Source organism: Neofelis nebulosa, chromosome 2, assembly GCF_028018385.1.
Source record: "Neofelis nebulosa isolate mNeoNeb1 chromosome 2, mNeoNeb1.pri, whole genome shotgun sequence".
Classification (NCBI taxonomy): Eukaryota; Metazoa; Chordata; class Mammalia; order Carnivora; family Felidae; genus Neofelis; species Neofelis nebulosa.
In genome coordinates, this window is record NC_080783.1 from 58,532,644 (window position 1) to 58,555,715 (window position 23,072).

Here is a 23,072-nt window from a genome sequence, read left to right on the forward strand (position 1 = left end):
ATTTGAGAGTAAAGTCCTAGTTCTTGTCATCGGTTTGTCTGCTTTTGAGCCGTGGCGTTTTGAACAAAATCTCCTCCTTGTGGTAGCTAGGAATATTACAGCTGAAACTAGGTGCAAACATTGGAAGGCCATACAGATGGTTTTAAACAGTGATAGGAATTAGTAGAACAGTATTGACAAGAATTCTGAAATTGTATACAAGTTAGTAAATGTAGCACATAATACATAAAGAAAATCCATATTTTTGAGTTGCGTTTTGACACCAAGAAACTGGTGGTGTTTAAGGGATAAGCTATAGATTAGGAGTCCAAAGACATGGGTTTTAATTTTAATTCTGACTCTGCTGTTCATTACCCTTAATCAAGCCATTTTAATTTTGAGGAGACTCAGTATTCTTAGGTGTAAAGAGATTAAATGTTGATTTTTAGAGTTTCTCTTAGCCCCAAATTCCATAAATGTGCTAAATTCCTTGGCAAAAAACTAAAGCTGCTTTTTGTTTTTTTAATCCATGTAATTCTCCCTTCTATAGTCTTAACACATTTTCAGGACTAATTCTGAACATCAGTTAACGTATCCTTAGAAAAATTAATAGATAATTTTGCATCAGTTCTGTGCTAGGCAGTATACTAACAGTATAAATGTGTACATATAAAAACCATTATATATTGCAAAATTTCAAGTTTTTTACCTCTATTCTCCATTGCTAATAATCTCAAAATGGCATGTGATAACTAACAGTAAAACTTAACACACCATCTGAATGAACAATGTTTAAAGAGTGTAAAAATTAGCTAGTTATTGATTGTGGTGAGAGAACTTATGAAAACCCAAGAGGGCAATTTTTTGTATTAACAGCATGTTTAACTCAAAGCTTTGGAAATACTAAGATGCATCTTCACTTGATAGCAAAAAAGCTTCATTGGGAATGTTTTTTATACTTCTAAACATACCGTACTAGTGAAAAATTCAATTTAGTGAGAACTGAATAGAGTAGAAATAGGAGTTAACGAGATCTGTTGTTCTATCCTACATCTAAAAATACTTTTACATATTCAGTGGACTTTTTTTCCTAGCAAATTAATTCAAAAGGAACAAGTCAGATTTAAAGAAATACTTTTGGCTATAAGAGTAGGCCATAGTTGTAGAAACTATTAAATTTAATACTTCCTTGAATAACTTTTTCTTTTAGGTCATCAGGAAATTAACAAGAATAAAAGTGTTTTGTGTGCTTGTATATTAAAAAAATCAAAGCTATAACTTTATATATGGAAAATAATCATTGGTTGAAGGCCCAAAAAATAGCATGGGGAGTCATAGATTGCCCTACTTAAATTTAACAATCCAGTTAAATTTATTATTAGGATTTTGCTAATGTAAAATAACCATATTTAGGTGATTGCCTATTTTAATTGGAGTAGTAAATAAGATTGTCCTGTTTTAATTAAATAAAAAGACTCAGAAATTAGTCCGTTTCCTTTTTTTTTTTTTTTTTCTAACTTTTCATTATGGAAAATTTCAAACATATACAAAGTAACCAGTATAGAATAATGAACCCCCATGTACCCATCACCAGCTTCAATTATTAGCACTGTAACTGCCATTCATGTTTTATCTATGCCTCAGACCATTCCCTACCCAACTCAATTATTTTTTAATAGGCCTTTCTCAGTGTAAAATTTATATACATTGAAATGAACCAATTTTAATTTTGATGTATAAGTGTATTAATGTAACTCACACTGCTATCATGATATAGAACATTAACATCTACCCAGAAAGTTTATTTCCCTTTGCAATCAGTATACCTTCCCAACTGTTGTCACCAGCAATTAGTTCTAGAATTTAATATAAATGAATCCATATATATTATTGTGTCCAGCCACAAGATTTATCAATGTTGTTGAATGTATTGGTTTGCTGCTTTTTATTGCTGAGTAGTATTCCATTGTGTGAATATAACACAGGTTCTTTATCCATTCTCTTGTTGGTGGACACTTGAATGGTTTTCAGTGTTTAGCATTGTGAACAGAGATGCTGTGCACGTTCTTGTGTAACTCTTCTTGCGGATGTTTATTTTCATTTGGCCTATCTACTGAAGGGTAGAATTTGCTGAGTAAGGGGTAGGTATACATTTAACTTTGCAAGAAACTGCCAGACCATTTGCCAAAGTTCTGAATTCTCACAGAGTATGGGAATTCCAGTTCCACATTTTTGCCAGCATTTGGCTTTGTCTCATTTTCATTGTAGACATTTCTAGCAGTTTGTAGCAGTATCTTATGGTTTTATTTAATTTCTGATTTTGCCAGATGCTTTTGTGATATCTTCTGCTGATTTCTTACAATGGGTTGTCTCTTATTTTTATGTTATAGGAACTATTTAGATATACTAAATACGAAATTTTTGTTACATATGTCTTACAAATATTTTCTCTTAGTGGGTAGCTTGGCTTTATTCTTCTTAATGATAGTACAAACATATCATTCATTGCTACTTTTATCTCTAATGCTTTCTCCTAGTTAATTGGGTTTAATGTGCCTATGTTGTTTTGGCTTAAAGTGGAAGCTTGGATTATTGATTAAACCTTTTTACCTTTCCAGTATAGGCATTTAAAGCTATAAATTTCTTTCCACAAATTTGATCTGCTATATTTTCATTATCATATATCTTTTAATTTCCTTTGTGATTTCTTTGAACTACTGGCACTTATATAAAAGTATATTGTATAATTTCCAAATATCTGGGGGCTTTCCTTTTTAATCTTGATTTCTATTTTAATTACGTTGTGGTTTGAGAACATACCACCTTTGGTATATTTGATTGTCCTATGTTTCCATTTTCTAATATATCATACCTGTTTGGCTCATTTGTGAAAATTAGATATTGCCCTTCTATCCAGGTAATATGAACTGGTAACAAAATGCCAATTGTCTAGAATGCTAAGGGAATTCTGATTAATTGGGGGTTTTGTTGTTGTACAGAAATAATTTCACATTTCATCATTGGTTTTATATTTTTATGAAATATTGCTAGTCTGGTTTCCCTTAGTCTAATTACTGTCTAAGAATTTTCACTGCTTGCGTGTTATCAACTATACTTCTATATTGTTACAAGTACAAAACCAATCTACCAACATTGGGAAATGACCTAAAAATAGTTTGGGTTTTGTAGTTGGTTTCATGTTCATATGTTTACCCTCAGTCTCATTTAATAATTATTTCTGTCCATTATCATTTATTTAACATACATTTCTTAGGTACTAAGAAATTCAGCAGATGTGATCTTAAATTTTGAGTTTCTCTTGCAAATCGTTCTGGTGATCATCAAGAGAGGCAAAGAAGTCTTCTTTTAAGGCCATTGATTATATTCTTTAGCAGTTAGGATTATATCAGTGAGTTGTTTGTTTTTGGTGCCCTTGATAACTTTTGTGCATAAAAACCATTATTCAGGGACTGTTTTTATTTATTTGATTTTTTTTTTTTCAGGGACTGCTTTTAAAAAATATATTAGATTTATTAAAGTTACAAATTCAGAAACTTAGTTCTTCCCTGAATTTTTAAGGCCAGTTTACAAATCCAACTATGTAATTGCTTTTAAAGGTCTTCAAATATAATTAATTTTAAACATGCCAAACTTCATTTTAAACTTAATATATCCTGTTTTCCCTATAGGTACCTCAGTTGTCTAATAAACTTCTCTAAGTACTTTAATAACCTTTTAAGTTTAATTAAACTTATAGATATGAGGCTTGGTTTTCTTAAATAGTCCATTATTGGGAGGCTTATGAGATTATTTTAGCTCTTCCAATTAAAATCACAAGACTGAATTGATCTTTTAACCATTTTAAATTGAAATTCAAGGGTAACCGATTACTCTGTGGCAAGTTACTTTAATTACTTTCAGAACATAGAATACCACATAGGTACAGATGATTTTAAAATTTGAATTAATATGTCATTTTCATTGATTTTTAGCCCCCTGGAGCTTAATAAGGTAAAAGACTTACCAATTGAGGAAATAATTGTATCCTCCCAACTGAAGAAAGTTGAGACTGGTTTCCTTAATGACAGGTAAATGATCACAGGACTTGATTCGCCATCAGTGATAGGACTCCAAATCCAGTTTCTCCAAATGAGTGATTCCCAGCTCTTATCCCTTTGATTCATGTTACACATTAAATAATTTCTTTTTGCCAGTCTGCTAACCCTCTAGTAAAATTTACAATGTCTTCTTTCAGGCTTGAGTTGGACTGTGCTTTGTTGTTGCCTTCAACTCTTTGAAAATACTTAAACATCCTCCCTGTTTCGTTTTGCTAAAATGATGTGTGGTTCAGAAGATGTTATATACAAACCTAATGGTAACCACAAATCAAAAATTGGTAATAGGTATGCAAAAAAAATAGAGAAAGGAATCCAAATATATCACTAAAGAAAGCCAACTTGTGGTGAGAGAGCAAGGGAAGAAAAAAACAGAAGATCTATAAAAACAATCACAAAACAAATGACAGAATACCAATAAATACAGACTTATCAATAATTACTCTGAATGTAAATGGACTAAACATTCCAAAAAAAAAAAAGGCATAGGGTGATGGGAGGGATTAAAAAAAATAATAAGACCAGTGTGTATGCTGCCAACAAGAAACTCCTTGCAGACCCAAAGTCACATGCAGATTGAAAAAGAGGGGATGCAGAAACATTTATGCAAAGGGGTGTGAAAAGAAAGCTAGGGTAGCAATAGCTGTATCAGACAAAATAGACTTTAAGACAAAGACTGTAACAAGAGACAAAGAAGGACGCTACATAATCATTAAGGGGGACTCCAACAAGAAGACGTAACAATTGTAAACCCTTATACACCCAGAATGGGAGCACCCAAATACATAAAATGGTTAGTAACAAATATAAAGGAACTAACTGATGGTAACACAGTGATTGTAGGGAACTTTAACATGCTATTTACATTGATGAAATCAATTAGGAAACCGTGGCTTAGAATGATACATTGGACTAGTGTTTTAATAGACATATTCAGAATATTCCATCCTACAATAGCAAAATGCACATTCTTTAAGTACACATGAAATATTCTCCAGATTATATATTAGACCACAAAATAAATCTCTACAAATGCAAAAAGATTGAAGTTATGCCATGCATCTTTTCAACCACAATGCAGTGAAACTAGAAATCAGCCATAAGAAAAAAATCTGAAAAGAGCTCAAATACATGGAAGTTAAATAACATGCAAGTAAACAGTGAATGAATCAACCAACAAGTCAAAGAGGAAACCAAAAAACACATGGAGACAAATGAAAATGAAAACACAGTGGTCTAAAATCTTTGGGAAGCAGCAAAAGCAGTTCTAAGGGAAAAGTTTATAGCATTACAAGCCTACCTCAAGAAGCAAGAAAAATCTCAAATATTAGCCTAGCCTTACACCTAAAGGAGCTAGAAAAAGAACCCGAACCCAAACCCAAACCCAGCAGAAGGAAGGAAATTATAAATATCAGAACAGAAATAAATGATCTAGGAACTAAAAAAATAGATGAATGAAATCAGGAGCTGGTTCTTTGAAAAGATCAACAAAATTGATAAACCTATAGCCAGGCTCATCAAAAATAGGAGAGGGGACTCAAACAAAATCAGAAATGAAAGAGGAAAAATAATAACCAACACCACAGGAATGCAAAGGATTGTAAGAATATTATGAAAAATTATGTGTCAACAAACTGAGCAACCTAGAAGTGGATAAAATCCTAGCAACATATAACTTCCCAAAAATGAAGCAGGAAGAAACAGAAAATTTGAACATATAGATTACCAGCAATGAAATTGAATCAGTAATCAAAAATTTCCCCAAAAACGAAAGTCCAGGATCCAACAGCTTCACAGATAAATTCTACCAAACATTTAAAGAAGAGTTAAAACCTATTCTTCTCAAACTTTTCCAAAAAATAGAAGAGGAAGGAAAACTTCCAAATTCATTCTTCAAGGCCAATATTAACCTGATACTAAAACCAAATAAACACACTGCTAAATAAAAAAGAGAGCACTACAGAACATAGATGTAAAAATCCTCAACAAAAAATTAGCAAACCAGATCCAACAATGCATTAAAAAAGTCATTCCCCATGAGCAAGTAGGATTTATTCCAGGGATGCAAGCGTGGTTTAATATTCACAAATCAATCGACATGATACATCACATCAGTAAGAGAAAGGATAAAAGCCATAAGGTTGTTTCAATAGATGCAGAAAAAAATATGACCACATACAACATCCATTCATGATAGAAACCCTCAACAAACTAGGTTTAGAGGGAACATACTTTAACATAATACAGCCCTTATATGAAAACCCCACAGCTAACATCATAATGGTAAAAAACTGAAAGCTTTTCCCCTAAGGTCAGGAAGAAGACAAGTTTTATTCAACATAATACTGGAAGTCTTAGTCACACCAGTCAGATAAGACAAAGGAATAAAAGTCCCCCAAATTGTAAGAAAGAAGTAAAACTTCAACCGTTTGCAGATGACATGATTCTATATACTGTATAGAACACTCTAAAGACTCCACAGAAGGGACACCTGGGTGGCTCAGTTGGTTGAGTGTCCCACTTCGGCTCAGGTCATGATCTCGCCGTCTGTGAGTCTGAGCCCCGCGTCAGGCTCTGTGCTGACAGCTCAGGGCCTGGGGCCTGCTTCAGATTCTGTGTCTCCTTCTCTCTCTGCCCTTCTCATGCTTGGGCTCTGTCTCTGTCTCTCAGTAATAAATAAACATTAAAAAAATAGGGGCGCCTGGGTGGCGCAGTCGGTTAAGCGTCCGACTTCAGCCAGGTCATGATCTCACGGTCCGTGAGTTCGAGCCCCGCGTCAGGCTCTGGGCTGATGGCTCGGAGCCTGGAGCCTGTTTCCGATTCTGTGTCTCCCTCTCTCTCTGCCCCTCCCCCGTTCATGCTCTGTCTCTCTCTGTCCCAAAAATAAAAAATAAATAAATAAAACTTCTTAAAAAAATAAAGACTCCACCAAAAAAACTACCAGAACTAATGAATGAATTCAGTAAGTTCACAGGATACAAAATCAATATACAGAAATCCATCGCATGTCTATACACTAATAATGAAGCAGCGCAAAGGGAAATTAAGAAAACAATCCCATTTATAATTACACGAAAAGTAATAAAATACCTAGGAATAAGGAGTATAGGTGAAAGACCTGTACTCTGAAACCTGTAAAACAGTGATGAAAGAAATTGAACACGATACAAAGAAATGGAAAGACATTGCATGTTCATGGATTAGAAGAACAAATATGTTTAAAATGTCTATACTGCCCAAAACAATCTACAGATGTAATGCAATCCCTATTAAAATACCAACAGCATTTTTCACAGAACTAGAACAATCCTAAAATTTGCATGGAACCACAAAAGACCCCAAATAGCCAAAGCAATCTTGAAAAAGAACAAAACTTGGAGGTATCACAATTCCAGGCTTCAGATTACAAAGCTGTAATCTGAAAACAGTATGGTACTGCACAAAAATAGACACCTAGATCAATGGAACAGAATAGGGAGCCCAGAAATGAACCCACAATTATATGGTCAATTAATCTGACAAAGGAGGCAAGAATATGCATTGGGAAAGAGTCTCTTCAACAAACAGTGTTGGGAAAACTGGACAGCTATGTGCAAAAGACTGAAACTGGACCACTTTCTTACACTATATACAAAAATAAACTCAGAATGGATTAAGGACCTCATTGTGAGAACTGAAACCATAAAAATCCTAGAAGAGAGTATGGCGGTAAGTTCTCTAACATCGGCTATAATGACATCTTTCTAGATAGGTCACCTGAGGTAAGAGGAACAAAAGCAAAATTAACTGTTGGAAGCACATCAAAATAAAAGCTTCTGCACAGCAAAGGAAACAATCAACAAAACAAAAAGACAATGTACCAAGTGGGAGAAGATACTTGTAAATAATGTGCCCAATAAAGGGTAAGTATCCACAGTATATCAAGAACCTAACACAACTCAACACCAAAAAAACCACAATCCAATTAAAAATGGGCAGAAGACATGAACAGATGTTTCTCCAAAGAAGACATCCAGATGGTCAACAGATATATGAAAATCAGTTATCAGGGAAATGCATATCAAAACCTCACTGAGATACCATCTCACACCTGTCAGAAAAGCTCAAATCAAAAAAAGAAAAACAAGAGTTGGCAAGGATGTTGGGAAAAAGGGAGGCATCATGCACTTGGCTGGAATGCAAACTGGTGCAGCCATTATGAAAGACAGTATGAAGGTTCCTCAGAAAGTTAAAGGGACGCCTGGGTGGCTCATTTGGTTAAGCATCTGAATCTTGATCTTGGCCCAGGTCATGATCTCATGGTTTGTGAGTTCGAGCCCCACATCAAGCTGCACTGATGACGTGGATGGGATTTTGTCTCTCCTTCTCTCTGCCCCTCCCCCACTTGTGCTTGCTCTCTAGCTCTCTCTCGCTCGCTTGCTCTCTCAAAATAAATAAAGTTAAGAAAAATTAAAATAGAACTACCCTAAAATCCAGTCATCTCACTACTGGGTATTTTCCCAAAAAATTACAAAAACCCTAATTCAAAGGAATATATATGCACTCCTGTGTTTATTGCAGCATTATTGTTACAGTAGCCAAATTATGGAAGCAGCCTAAGTGTCCATCAATAGATGAATAAAGAAGAGGTATATATGGAGAATGGAATGTTACTCGGCTATAAAAAAGAATGAAATCTTGCCATTTTCAATAGCGTGAAGGATCTGGAGAGTATAATGCTAAGCAATATGAGCCAGTCAGAGAAGGACAAATACCACATGATTTCATTCATATGTGGAATTTAAGAAATAAAAAATACAAACGAAAACAGACTCTGACTATAGAGAACAGATGTTAAGCAGAGAGGAGGTGGGGAGGATGGGTGAAATAGGGAATTAAGAGTATGCTTACCTAGATAAGCACAGAGTAATATATGGAAATGTGGGGTTTTTTTAATGTTTATTTACTTTTGAGAGAGTGTGTGAGTGGGGGAGGGGCAGAGAAGAGAGAGAGTGAGGGAGAGAGGGACAGAGAGGGAGACACAGAATCCGAAGCAGGCTCCAAGCTCTGAGCTGTCAGCACAGAGCCTGACACGGGACACAAACCCACAAACCGTGAGATCATGACCTGAGCCGAAGTCGGACGCTTAAACGACTGAGCCACCCAGTCGCCCCAGTATATGGAATTGTTGAATCACTATATAAGTCCTGAAATGAACAGTGTATATTAACTATACTGGAACTAAAAATTTTTAAACATAGTGAAAGATACATTAAAAAAATAAAAAATTAGGAGAAATAGCATTGGAACACATTAGAATGACTAGCACACTACAGCTGAAGAGAAAACTTACTTGTATCTGAAGATAGCCAGGAATGCTTTTGTGGGGCCCTGATTTTCAAAACCCAGTGCTTATATAAGGAAGACAAATACATATTGTTTGTGTCTACTATAAATATTGAAATAGGATCCTTTTTTTGCTAAAGAAATTTCTCCAGAGCAAGGTTTTTTTGGTGGTTAGAACATTAAGTCTTTGGAAAAGTAAGAATGTGGTAAGAAAAAGAAATGTAAGTGGGGATTCACAAATACAAAATTATCTAGTATTTTTTAATATTATAGAAAAATTCCTAGGATCTACTGTCTTCCATAGAATTGCAATGGACCTCCCCACATTTAGATTTAGGAGTTTTGTCATTAAGCAAGTAAACTGTAGGTGTTTGCTGTGTGTGTTACTCTTCTACTAAAACAACTTTCTTACCTAATATTTGTAACTAAAAGGTAATGTGTCTGAATAAGACAATGTTAATTGTCTAGGAGCTTTGTTAAGAAGATTTAATAAAGTATTTAGGTAGCATTCTTCACAATCCTTCCTTGAAGTGTTGTGTGACAAACTGAGAAATAACTTTGCACACGGTGGGAAGCCAGTAGGTTTTCTGCAGGGGGTTTCTACCGAGAGCTGACAGAGGGCATCTTGGCAAATGTTCAGAAACCTACATTAACTTAGTTGGGCCCTGCATGGAACCTCATGTTCAGCAGAATTCTTCTGACCTGCCTCTGCATGCCAAGCTAATCAGCAAACACCTAATGAGCCCACTCCAAAGAAACAGACTCTCTCCCAACCTACTTCATTTTCATACGTTCTCTGGGGGTGGGGAGACAAGACTTCATGAGGACTGATGATGCTGCAAAGACCACAATAATGATAATTAACTTGCTGAATTTAGAAGATTATGCTGTTAATTAGTTGCAAAATAAAGATAAGTAATAGAGCAGCAGATGGTAGGATAACACCCAGGAGAAGGAGGGTTATTACTCTGATGAGCTTTTGTGGCACATATGAAATATGGATCTGACTTTTTCATAAATTGTTTCTAGAGAACATTATGTTTTTTCTTTGAACTATGATGGAGTAGTTTGCTCCTACTAAGTTCTGACAGATGTGATAAAATTTGTTTCCAGGAATGTGAAATATAACATAGAATTTGAAAAGCAAATTATTTTTAGGAGATTATCTCTTAAAATGAGTAAGTTGTATTGGCCAGCACAACAAACCAATCATCCTTTAATTGACACATTTTATATCTAAGAAAAAAAGGTTCAATATAGTAGTTGAATTTTACATTGCTAAAAATTCCAAATATTAAAACACTAGTCTGCTTAGAAATAGAGTAATAAAGATATTTTAGTTTTCTTTCAAACAGTGCCTCTAGTTTAAAATTATGCTCAAGCTTTATTTTAATTGGACATGTTGGAGAATACAGACCTTATGGATCTTACTGAATTTCTTTGAGTACTCAGTCTTTTCATTTACTTATATTAAATATCCATATGGAGAGAAATGAGCTGGCCAATGTCTGATACTCTTCTTGATTGCTAATATATCTAAAATAGTTAATATTAGGCAAAAACTCTAGTTTGGCAAAACTTTTGTCTAAAACATGTTCAACGAATTAGGAGTCAACAGAATTTCTGGTCACTCTGCTTCTAACTAACTGTGATTCTGGGAAGTAACTTCATTTTTTGGGCCTTCATTTGTAAGTTGGTGATTGGACTAATTATCAATATATCTGCTAGTTCCAAAATTCTATTTTAAAATAAATAATTTTGAACCAAACTATTTGTCATTATTTAAGATGTCTCTAGCAAATATATTTGGGTGGATTATAGAAAATCCTTATAAAATTTTTATGAATTCTGTTTAGTGACAACTTTTTTCACCTAACCCATTCTAATTATTTTTAGCACACATGTATTTTTATTGCTGCTTAAAAAAAAAAAAAATATATATATATATATATATATACACACACACACACACAGACACACACACACACACACACACACACATACACACGCAGCTCAGAACAGTGTTAACCCTTGAAAATCTTTTTCTTAAATTCTGTACCCAGTGGCACACTTTCTAAGTCAGACCCATTGTAATCAATGTAACAGCATGGAGCAAACATTAGAGCTTCCTCACTGGGTGAGTACTGTATACACTGGGGCAGTCAAGAGAGGATAATGAATGAATACTGATGCTGCTTTTAAGTGCTCTATAAGGTAGTAACTTGCCCTACTAAAGATTATTCAAGAGAGTGATGTTTATGTACTTCAGACTCCCCTATGTGCAGTTACTGTATTTCATTAATTCTAAGAGTTAAGCTCTTCACTATAAAACTTTAAATGCTCTTCAGTTCTATGATGTTTTCTACCTAAGGACTTCAAAATGTTTTACCAACACATAATTTACCAAGCTTCACATCTCAACCACTACCTAGATTTATGTACATTTTATATCTAGACGTGAAAGCCCTAACCTAACACTATAGACTAGGTACTATTTCTTTTATTTTGATGTGTAACATTTCTGTTTTTAAAAGTTTGGGGCACCTGGGTGGCGCAGTCGGTTAAGCGTCCGACTTCAGCCAGGTCACGATCTCGCGGTCCGGTCCGTGAGTTCGAGCCCCGCGTCAGGCTCTGGGCTGATGGCTCGGAGCCTGGAGCCTGTTTCCGATTCTGTGTCTCCCTCTCTCTCTGCCCCTCCCCCGTTCATGCTCTGTCTCTCTCTGTCCCAAAAATAAATTAAAAAATAAAATAAAATAAAAGCTATAATTATGCAGGCTGACCACCTCCTCAGATTTTCCTCCTTCTATTTATATTGACCTATACTTTCAAACTCCTTTCTACTTTGAGTTCTTTACCATTTAGCCTAAGTAGTCCTACTGGTTGGAGCCAATTACTCCTTTGGTCACTTATCTCATTTTGGTTTAATCCATCCACTTCCATACTATCCCTTCAGTTGAGTGTCTCACTTTCATGTGTCTTAGCTACTAAGACGACCTTGGGCAAATGATCTCTGGTTTCCCAATCTGTAAAATAGGGACACTGTCCTGTTAGAAACTCAGTGAAAAAATACTGATAACATGGATGGATCTCAAGTACATTATGCTAAAAGAAAGACGCCAGATTTCAGAAGGCTGTAACACTGTATAAGTCCATTTATATGGCATTCTGGAAAAGGCAAAACTTTGGGGATCAGAAAACAGATTAATGGTTTCTAAGGACTGGGGGTGGGAGGAAGAGTGACAGGAATGGAGCATGAGGGAATTTGGTGGGATAATGGCACTGTTTTGTATTCTGATGGTAGGGGGTGGTTGCATGACTGTATGTGCTTGTTAAAACTCATAGGACTATGCACAAAAAAGACTTCATTTTACGATGTATAACTTCTACCCCAGTAAACTTTTATTTTTAAACTGTTGGCTTATTTTTAAAATCATACCCAGCATCTACAGTGATTAGCAGTAGAGAGAAAATGTCCAGTAACACTTGTCTAGATATAGTTATTGCCTCAAGGGAAATTTTGGTGGACCTTTTCATATATGCTTCAGTTTTTTCAGGGGTCTGGATCACTTGTAGATGGCATCGTAGATACGCATAGATGAAAATAAACTACAAATTTTGGGATAGCTGTATAATTTGCTAAGTTGCTCTTATTGGAGTAAATGAAAGCAGTTGTCCTAGAATCACCTGGGTGCTTTTCAAAAGCTCTTCTCTCTTTCCCACTCCTCCCTGCCATCGGCAAGGAAGGGAGAGAGAAAGGTGGGTACAAATCTGTTTTTAGCACCCAGCCAATTATGACTTCTGGGAAGTTTGGAAAGCACTGGATAGAATGCAACACATTTCTCATATCAATTTTGTAGCCTCCTTCCCCCACAGATAATGAAACTTTATTTTGGGCTTAAGGACTACAACTGTTACTGAGAACAATATCAACAATAATAATCCCAGGTCTCTCAGGTGCCTTTCATTGCTAAGATATTGTGGTATGATTATCTTGTGCTAATTATTTCATATTTACAGATTCTAACAATAAAACTACCCCAGATATCGCTTGTGCCATTTTTGCCAAAGAATCCAATTTCTCTCAGTTAACAAATACATTTGTTGTTCACCCATGTAGCAAATCCGTGTACCAGTCGCTTAAAAGGGATGCAAAGAAATGTAAGGAAATCTCTGCTCTTGAAAGAGCTTACTGTTTGAGGAACTAAGATATTCACATATGATACACTTTTGCTGATAGAATAGTAAGTTTTATGCAGATTGTGTTTTTATTAAGAGGTAGCCGTAAGTGTCTAAGGCCTCCTTCTGACCCTAGGTTACTCATACCCTGGCAGTGGGTCAGATGCAATTCAGTGAAATGGCAAATGGAACATAGTAGAGGGGATAGACTTCAAACTAAACCTCCTTACTGGAGACAGGGAAGACCTACGGGAGGCAAACCTAGCTATAGGTTCTAGGAGGAGGTTCAGTCTGACAGTCAATATAGTGGCCTAAAAAATGCAACATCAGGTCATTGTCCAAATAAGCCCAGTTGTCCAAAGTGGGCCCAAATTTGGAAGAGATTTAGGTTTAAGAATCTAGGAGAGCCTAAAAAGATGGAGATTCAGGAATGAAGGGCAAGAAAATAGGTGACAGTATACATAATTAACTTGTGTTATTTATTTTAGTTGAACGGAACTGGTTATTTTCAGTTAACGGTGTTTTTCACTCCTTCCTCAAAATTGATTAGGATAGCAAAGTATTAAATCCTATAGTAGTACTCAGAAAGACTCAGGAAAGCTTTCCAGAGTGTTTGTCTTACTATTTGTAATGATAAAACTAATTTTAAAGCCAAATGCATTTCTTAACAAATACTTTTTTTTGGTTAACTAAAGAATACTTTGGGAGTTGGACTTGAGTGGAAAGCAGGGAACTTTTTTTTTTAAATTGATGTCTGCATTTCAGAGATTAAAAGCTGCTTTGACCCAGCAACATCCTCCAGTTACCAATGGTGATACTGTCAAAGGTCATGGTAGTGGATTGGTTAGAACTCAGTCAGAGGAATCTCGACCACAGTCCCTACAACAGCCAGCCACATCCACTACAGAAACTCCGGTATGTGTGTTGTTTTTATAATCTACACTCTGTTATCCTTTAAAAAACAAATACGGGGTAACTTAAAGGAAACTTTAACTATATACTTTGAAAAAATTACTTCTGGTCATATTTCAAAAGGGTACCAAAAACATTAGGAAAGGTAGTTCAGTGTAAAAGTATTCACACCCAGGGGTGCCAGGGTAGCTCGGTCATCTAAGTGTCCAACTCGATTTCAGTTCAGGTCATGACCTCATAGTTGTGAGATCTAGCCCCGCATCAGTCTCCACGCTGAGTGTGAAGCCTGCTTAAGATTCTCTCTCTCCTTATCCCTGTGCCCTTCCTCTGCACGCATGCTGTCTCTCAAAAAGTATTGACACCCGAAAATAAATAAGTAAATAATTAAAATAGTCGAGCAATTATTACTGCTCAGGACACCCTGTAAATGCTTTTGTCTGTGTATGTTGGTCTGACATAGCACAAATCTCCACTGACGCTTTTTAACTCATTTTTTGTGGATTGTATTTATGAGATTACTGGCATATATCAAATGATTTTTTTTTTAATGTTTCTGTTTATTTCTGAGAGAGAGAGAGAGCGCGCGGTGCGAGCAAGCTGGGGAGGGGCAGAGAGAGGGAAGGGAGACCAAGGATCCAAAGCGGGCTCTTCATGCTGACAGCGGAGAGCCCGATGTGGGGCTGGGATTCACGAACTGTGTGAGATCATGACCTGAGCCAAAGTTGGACACTTTACCGACTGAGCCACCCAGACACCCCAGTCAAATGATTCTTAAATTAAAATGTGAGAGACATTACCAAAGGAGCAGATATATATGCTTTATGGACACTGTTTATACCAGAGGTCCTTTTCATTTATCTGTAGTTTGTGACTGCCTATCAGATGGTTGATAGGTCTGTTATGTCTACAGTGCATTTCTACATGGAAGGGTAACTATTTCTGTTAAATGTTTCAGAACTCTATTTAGAACTTTTATCTTAAGAGATACTTCAACAGTATTAGCATTGGCATTAAAAAGCAAAACTTTGCTATTAAACAGGTAAATGGCTGGGGCGCCTGGGTGGCGCAGTCGGTTAAGCGTCCGACTTCAGCCAGGTCACGATCTCGCGGTCCGTGAGTTCGAGCCCCGCGTCAGGCTCTGGGCTGATGGCTCGGAGCCTGGAGCCTGTTTCCAATTCTGTGTCTCCCTCTCTCTCTGCCCCTCCCCCGTTCATGCTCTGTCTCTCTCTGTCCCAAAAAAATAAATAAAAAAATGTTGAAAAAAAAAAAAAAAAAAACAGGTAAATGGCAAGTTCTAGATTGCCTCATAAGCATAAGTTTTTAGATAGCTGTATTTTATTTTTACAAAACTTAAAGTGGAATGTAGTTATGGTAGTTATTGACTAAACAACATAGGGGCCAAGAGAGAAGGTAAATAAGTGGGTGTGTTTTAATGTCATAATTCAGACATTAGCAAACGGACTCATGGGCCAAATCCACCCATGGCTGTTTTTTTTGTATCGTCTGCAAGCTCTGTGTGGTTTTTACATCCTCCAAGTTTATTTAAAAGAATTGAACATATAATTTCTATATAACTTCTGTATAATAATTTCTATATAACTTCTATATAACTATAAAAATATAAATTTTTATATAATTTCTATATAAAGCTAACCATTATTTCCCTGGATCTAATTTTTTTTGTATCTTTATATCATATTGGATGACAGCTTCATAAGGCAGGACTTTATGTTTGTTTACTATTGTATTTCTAGTTTCTAGGATAGTTCCTGTGTTCTTTTTAATGATGTGTAATGAATGGATCACTGAAAGAAAGGAGAGAAGGAGGAGTATGTTTTTAAGTAGCCTTAAATTGTGAGGTGTAAAAATGTACAAATGTAACTCTGTATTAGTTTCTGCTTCTAATACTTGTGATTAGCCTTTGCTGTAATAACTGACTTGTAAATTTAAAAAAAAACAAACAAACCTGTTCTTTCCTATTCAGCCAAATGAGTAAAAGAAAAAACCTGCTATTATCAATAAGTTAAGAGGATGAAGACAAGAAAATATTTCAAGGTTGCCATTCTTGAAACCAGCCATAGAATATTTTTCTAAAAGATTAACTTGCAATTATGTACGTAAAATAAATGATCTAATTTAATACTTAATCTTTATTACAATTAAAATACAGTGTAAGTTAAATTACCCTCATAATTTTTAATGCTAGTTATTTGGAAAAGAAATTAAATGAGAACCTGTGGTTTTGGAGTTTGTCGAGTGAGAAGTAGTTTGATGATTTCCCTGCAGAGCTTACCTTGATTGAGCTTATATATAAGATTATTGCTTATTATGTAGATTAGAAGGTAGAAATTTTATTTATTCACCCCATTTTGGAATGTAATTCATATTAGGCAAAAAGATTGTTTTCAGGCTTCTTTGGGTCACGTACCTGTAGTCACAAAGTGCTATTTCCTTTGCACTATTTCCAGGGGTTCGTTGTTTCCTGTTTCCCAAGTTCAGGTGTTCCATGGCATGATTTTGGGATTTAAGAAAGACTTAGAAATGCTTATCGTTCTATAGCCCCAGATACTAGACAGTATCACTAGTGACTGACTGAAAATTTCTGTCCCTGGCTGATCTTAGACAACTAGGCAGATCCGTTGAGCAAGGGGAACCAGTTAAAATTAAAATTTAGACTCCCGTGAGATTCTGCCCACCAGGAAGATGAACATTAATAATCATGTGAACCTGACCCTAAATTTCACAAATTGAAGGAAAGCGGAGTGTACCAAACTATGTATATCCAGTAGTTCCCTCGTCCCACGGTTTAGCTTTCGTGCTTTCAGTTACACACAGTCAACCATGGCTCAGAAGATGGTCCTCCCTCTGACAGATTGCTAGAAGGCTCATTACTAGTAGCCTAGCACTATGCCACAGTGTCTTTATCATCCACCTTACGTCACATCATCACATAAACGTTTTACCTCGTATCATCACGAGAAGGGTGAGTATAGTACGAATATTTTAAAAGCAAGAGAGACCACATTCACGTAACTTTTATTACAGTATATTGTTATAATTGTTCTGTTTTATTATGAGTTATTTTTGATCTCACACTATACCTAATTTATAAATTAAACCTTGTAATAGGTATATATTCATAGGAAAAAACGTAGTATATATTGGGTTTGCTACTCTCCGTGGCTTCAGGCATCCACAGGAGTCTTGGAACGCATCCCCTACTGATAAGGGGCACTACTGTACTTTTACTCCGCAATTTTAGAGAAACCAATTTTTAAAAGAAAATTTTACTATTTTTTATTTTTAAAATTTTACTTCAAAAATAGTAAGAAAACGGTTTTGTCATAGTGAATTTAAGTAAGTTATTAAATTTTTTCCTTTAGTACTTCACAGTTTTTCAAAGGATTGTATAATACCATGATGTTAAAAAGTAAAGTTGGAGGAGACTATAGATGCTGGCGAGGATGTGGAGAAACGGGAACCCTCTTGCACTGTTGGTGGGAATGCAAACTGGTGCGGCCGCTCTGGAAAACAGTGTGGAGGTTCCTCAGAAAATTAAAAATAGACCTACCCTATGACCCAGCAATAGCACTGCTAGGAATTTACCCAAGGGCTACAGGAGTGCTGATGCATAGGGGCACTTGTACCCCAATGTTTATAGCAGCCCTCTCAACAATAGCCAAATTATGGAAAGAGCCTAAATGTCCATCAGCTGATGAATGGATAAAGAAATTGTGGTTTATACACACAATGGAGTACCACGTGGCAATGAGAAAGAATGAAATAGGCCCTTTGTAGCAACTTGGATTGGTCTGGAGAGTGTGATGCTAAGTGAAATAAGCCATACAGAGAAAGACAGATACCATATGTTTTCACTCTTACGTGGATCCTGAGAAACTTAACAGAAACCCATGGGGGAGGGGAAGGAAAAAAGAAAAAAAAAAAAAAGAGGTTAGAGTGGGAGAGAGCCAAAGCATAAGAGACTCTCAAAAACAGAACAAACTGAGGGTTGATGGGAGGTGGGAGGGAGGGGAGGGTGGGTGATGGGTATTGAGGAGGGCACCTTTTGGGATGAGCACTGGGTGTTGTATGGAAACCAATTTGACAATAAACTTCATATATTGAAAAAAAAAGTTGGAAAAACACAAGATCTATACGTGTTCATTTGTATTATGTTTTCAAGTTTTCCACATTATTTCTGTATAAATGAAAATGTTATACAAACTTTAAATATAGTCACTATGGTAGTGAAAAAGTGAGAATCTTATTTTTTTAGCAGGGCTTATTTATTTCAAGGAATTTGTTAAACTGCAGGGTGATTTTCATGTCACCCCTAAATATTGATAATATACAATGAGACTTAGAAAATATAGTAGCAACCCTTTACTGCCTATGTTCTCGCTCACAGCTACAAACATAAAAAGCTTCCATTTGTGTTTATTATAGGCTTCTCCAGCTCACACAACTCCACAGACCCAAAATACAAGCGGTCGTCGAAGAAGAGCAGCTAATGAAGATCCTGATGAAAAAAGGAGGAAATTTCTAGAGCGAAATAGAGCAGCAGCATCAAGATGCCGACAAAAAAGGAAAGTCTGGGTTCAGTCTTTAGAGAAGAAAGCAGAAGACTTGAGTTCATTAAACGGTCAACTGCAGGTAAGGTGCATATATGTAAATGTTGTCTTATTTTTAGTAATTGTGAACTTAGCTCTTCCCTATTTTTTCCAGTTAGCCATCCAGACATTTAAGCACACAATATTGGGTGTGTGTGGAATCTGTAGTTAAAGCATAGTTTTATAAACCTATTTGAATACTGAGATGAAGGATTATAACACTTTAAACACTGACACTATGAAGAAATGTTAAATATAAGTTCTTGTGTGATACAAAAGTACCAAAACTATCTTGCTTAAACTTTATAAAGTTGTGGTATAAAGTTCAAACAAAGAACCTTGAAATTTAAAATACCACTGGTATTTCATTTTTCTTATTTTTTGGTTTCTGTCACAGCTGTAAAGTTGCTTTAGTAGCATTTTTTGTTCTTAATTTCTTTTGTTCTTTGAATTATAAATTTTGTTTTGTTTATTTAGAGTGAATATAGTGCTCGGAAAAGGTGTCAGATTGACAGCCTTGGAAACTGAAGGGCTCTGATTATCCACAGAACAGGTACAATATGGCCAGTGGCAGTAGAAATCATTTCTACCTGCCAGTTCACCGCAGACAGGTTTCTTAGGAACCTCATGGGATATAAAGGTTTTAAAGCTCTTTCCTGTTGAGTCTTTGGTAAGATTTACAGTGATGGTGTCGGTACCAAGTCGATTTCCTTCATGCTCTTTTTTTCTTTTCTTCCTTTTGTTTTTGTTTTAATGTTGTGAATATTCTCCGGGAAAACGATGAGCATCAACTAGAAAATTGATGTCAGTGAATTGTACTTGTTACCGGTCAGTCTTTTGAGTCATCCTTTCCCAGTTAAAAACGAATCTTTCTTTATAATCATAATTGATGGGGAGACTTGCTCTCTTATTAAATCTATCTTTAAAGATGTCACCAGTATTAATGTCTGTTTCAGTACTTTGGAAAAAGTTTTTAACATCAGACAAAGTATTTAACCTAACGTAAATTTTATAAAAATTTTTTCATATGTGAAGCAGTCATCTTTTAAAATTCTCTATTGTGCTTTGGATGTTGATGGAATGAGCTCAAGAACAAATAAATTTGTCTTGAAAAATTTATTTTTAGCCATTTTAACCATTTAGAAAAAAATCTAAACATTTACCACATCACAGAGACTTTAAATACATACTAGGTTATCTTAAACATATATTATCATCATCTGGTAAATTCTTAATCAAGAACTATTTTCAATCCAACTCTTGATTTCAGCTCAGGTCATGATCTCAGAGTCATGGGGAGCGAGCCCTGTGCTGGGCTCCGTGCTAAGCATGGAGCCTGCTTAAGATTCATTCCCTCTCCCTCCCTGCCTCCCCCTCTCCCCCTAATCCCTTCCTCTAGGGACACCTGGGTGGCTCAAGTCAGCTAAGCACCTGACCCTTGATTTCAGCTCAGGTCATGAATTCACAAACCATGGGATCCGGCAGGGTCTGCACTGAGATTGCGCTGCTGAGGATTCTCTCTCCCTTTCTGACCCTGCCCCACTCATGCTTTGTCTCTCAAAATAAGTAAACTTAAAGATTCTCTCTCCATAAAATAAAAATCATATTAAAACTATTTTCATAACTTTTTAGGAAAAAAACATGATATTTATGATTTTCTGTCCTCTTAAATAAAATGAAACAGATTATAGGTACTAATTTAAAGTTTCAAATATGTTACATTAACGAAATGATTTAGGTGTATCTGTTTCCTTTCTGTTCTTAACAAGATTATTCTTCTAAATGAATGGCTGTTTTTTAGTTGTACATGAAGCATGTCATTCTCTGTTAGCCTCCATTGCCTTACACATAGAACAGAGATAATGCCTGCTGATCCTACTTCTCTTGAGGGTTTTTTGCACAAATCATTTGAATTAGAATAAGTGCAAGAATTTTTAAGTACATAAATTTTAAATCTTAAATTGGTCAATATTTTCCTAATTTGGCTTATTCTATTTAAGAAGTAAAAATGTTTGAAAACTTTAAAGTGGTATAGAAATATATGGTATCTACAGGGTATTCTTGGACTTCAGATTGGGCCAGTTTTCTGCTGTGACCCAAGGTGTGGTAGTACTAACAGCTTTAATGAAATATTGCTATTTCCTTAATTGTATTGCAGCACTGATCACCATTATCAATAGCAACAGTGCTTTGTTATTTCAGAAAACCTTGGAAAATTCAACATTCGAGACAAATGTATGTAATCCTTACTTCATTCATCTCATGTTTTTTTTCTACCATACAAACTATGATTAAATGTCATTATCTTAAAATATATTTTATGTTTTCCTAATCTGGGTAGAAAGTTCTTGATTGGAGGAATAAAGGCAAGATTTATCACCTCAGTAAAAGTTAACAAACGTATCATTTTGAAAGCATGAATCTTTTAAATTGAAGTCAAATTAAAGAAATTCCTAAATTAACTGCTACAGTTTAATAGGACGTTAGTTAATACTTCAAATTACAAACAGAAAAGTAAAATCCATATGTTTAATCATTAAAAACTAAGTGATGATGGCTTCATGGTTAGATAAGAAAGTGTTCTTAGTTTTAGAAATGCATATCAGAATGTGAAGATAGGTGAAATGATGTGTTATCAGGGATGTTTTTTAAAATGCTTAAGAATGAAGTTCGTATGTATGTATCAACCTGGGAAATAATCTGTAATATATTATTAGGGGTAAAAAGAAAGAAAGTGAGTGGGGCAGTTATGTTATATATGCACAGTAGAATATTATTCAGCCATAAAAAGGAGTGAGAGTACAGAATGTGTATGAACCTCAAAACATGCTTAAGTGAAAGAAGCCAGAAACAAAGTCACGTGTGACTCCGTTTGTATGAAATATTTAGAGGAGAGAAATCCATAGAGACAAATGCAGATTGGTGGTTACCAGTGACATGGGGAGGAGGAAATAGGGAGAAACTGGTTAATGGGTAAGGAGTTTTACTTTGGAGTGACAGAAGTGTTTTATCACCAGATTGGGAGAGGTGGCTACACAGCATTGTAAACGTACTGAACACCACTGAATTGTTCACTTTATTTTTGTTGTTGTTTGTTTATTTTGACAGAGAGTGCACATGTGAGCGAAGCAGAGAGAGAGGAGAGAGAATCCCAAGCAGGGATTCCTGACAGTAGAGCCCCATGTAGGGCTTGATCTCACAAACCATGAGATCATGACCTGAGTTGAAATCAAGAGTCGGATGCTTAACCAACTGAGCCACCCAGGCGCACTGACTTGTTCACTTTAAAATGGTTAATTCTAGGGGTGCCTGGGTGGCTCAGTCGGTTAAGTGTCTGACTTCGACTCAGGTCGTGATCTTGCAGATTGTGGGTTCAAGCCCTGCTTCGGGCTCTGTGCTGACAGCTCAGAGCCTGGAACCTGCCTCGGGTTCTGTGTCTCCCTCTCTGTCTCTGCTGCTCCCCCGCTGATGTTCTGTCTCCCTCTCTCTCAAAATAATTAATAACATTTTTAAAAAATGGTTAATTCTAGCTCATGGAATGTCACCTCACTAAATTACTCAAAAAATAGTTGGAGCATAACTTTTTCATTAATAAAAAGTTTATAGTTAGATGAATAAATGTGTAGATATGGAAATCACTATAGGAATGAATCCCTAAATATAAGTGGAATTTTAAGAATGACCTGCACCAGGATGTAACAGTGGTGAAAAGGCTTTTGAGAAGCATGAACGATTTGGGAATAAAGTATGCTTCAGTAATTGTTTCAAGTGGCTATATAGTTTTTATTCATTGTTTTTTAGTTATCAAATAAAATAGCAGTTCTAAAAAGGGACAGATTCTGATTTTCAGAATGTAAAGAGTTAACCTGGATTCAGGGAGGAAAACTTTCAGTCTCCCAACAGCAAAACTGTTAACTGTGAAGAACAGAATGACTTGTAAAGAAAATTGAATGTC

At 35.7% G+C, this 23,072-nt stretch overlaps 1 protein-coding gene across 8 annotated transcripts in view; it reads left to right on the forward strand.

The window, feature by feature from the left end:
* Window positions 1-23,072, forward strand: part of ATF2 (activating transcription factor 2) — an 83,380-nt gene that overhangs the window by 48,523 nt on the left and 11,785 nt on the right. For 7 of the 8 annotated variants that reach the window (XM_058713432.1, XM_058713448.1, XM_058713409.1 and 4 more), the window contains 2 exons: window positions 14,361-14,510; window positions 18,954-19,160. In XM_058713432.1, coding sequence (XP_058569415.1) covers window positions 14,361-14,510; window positions 18,954-19,160 — 357 coding nt within the window. Of the gene's footprint in view, window positions 1-14,360; window positions 14,511-18,953; window positions 19,161-19,594; window positions 19,671-23,072 lie in introns of all 8 variants that reach the window. The other variant, XM_058713463.1, reaches the window with a different exon arrangement.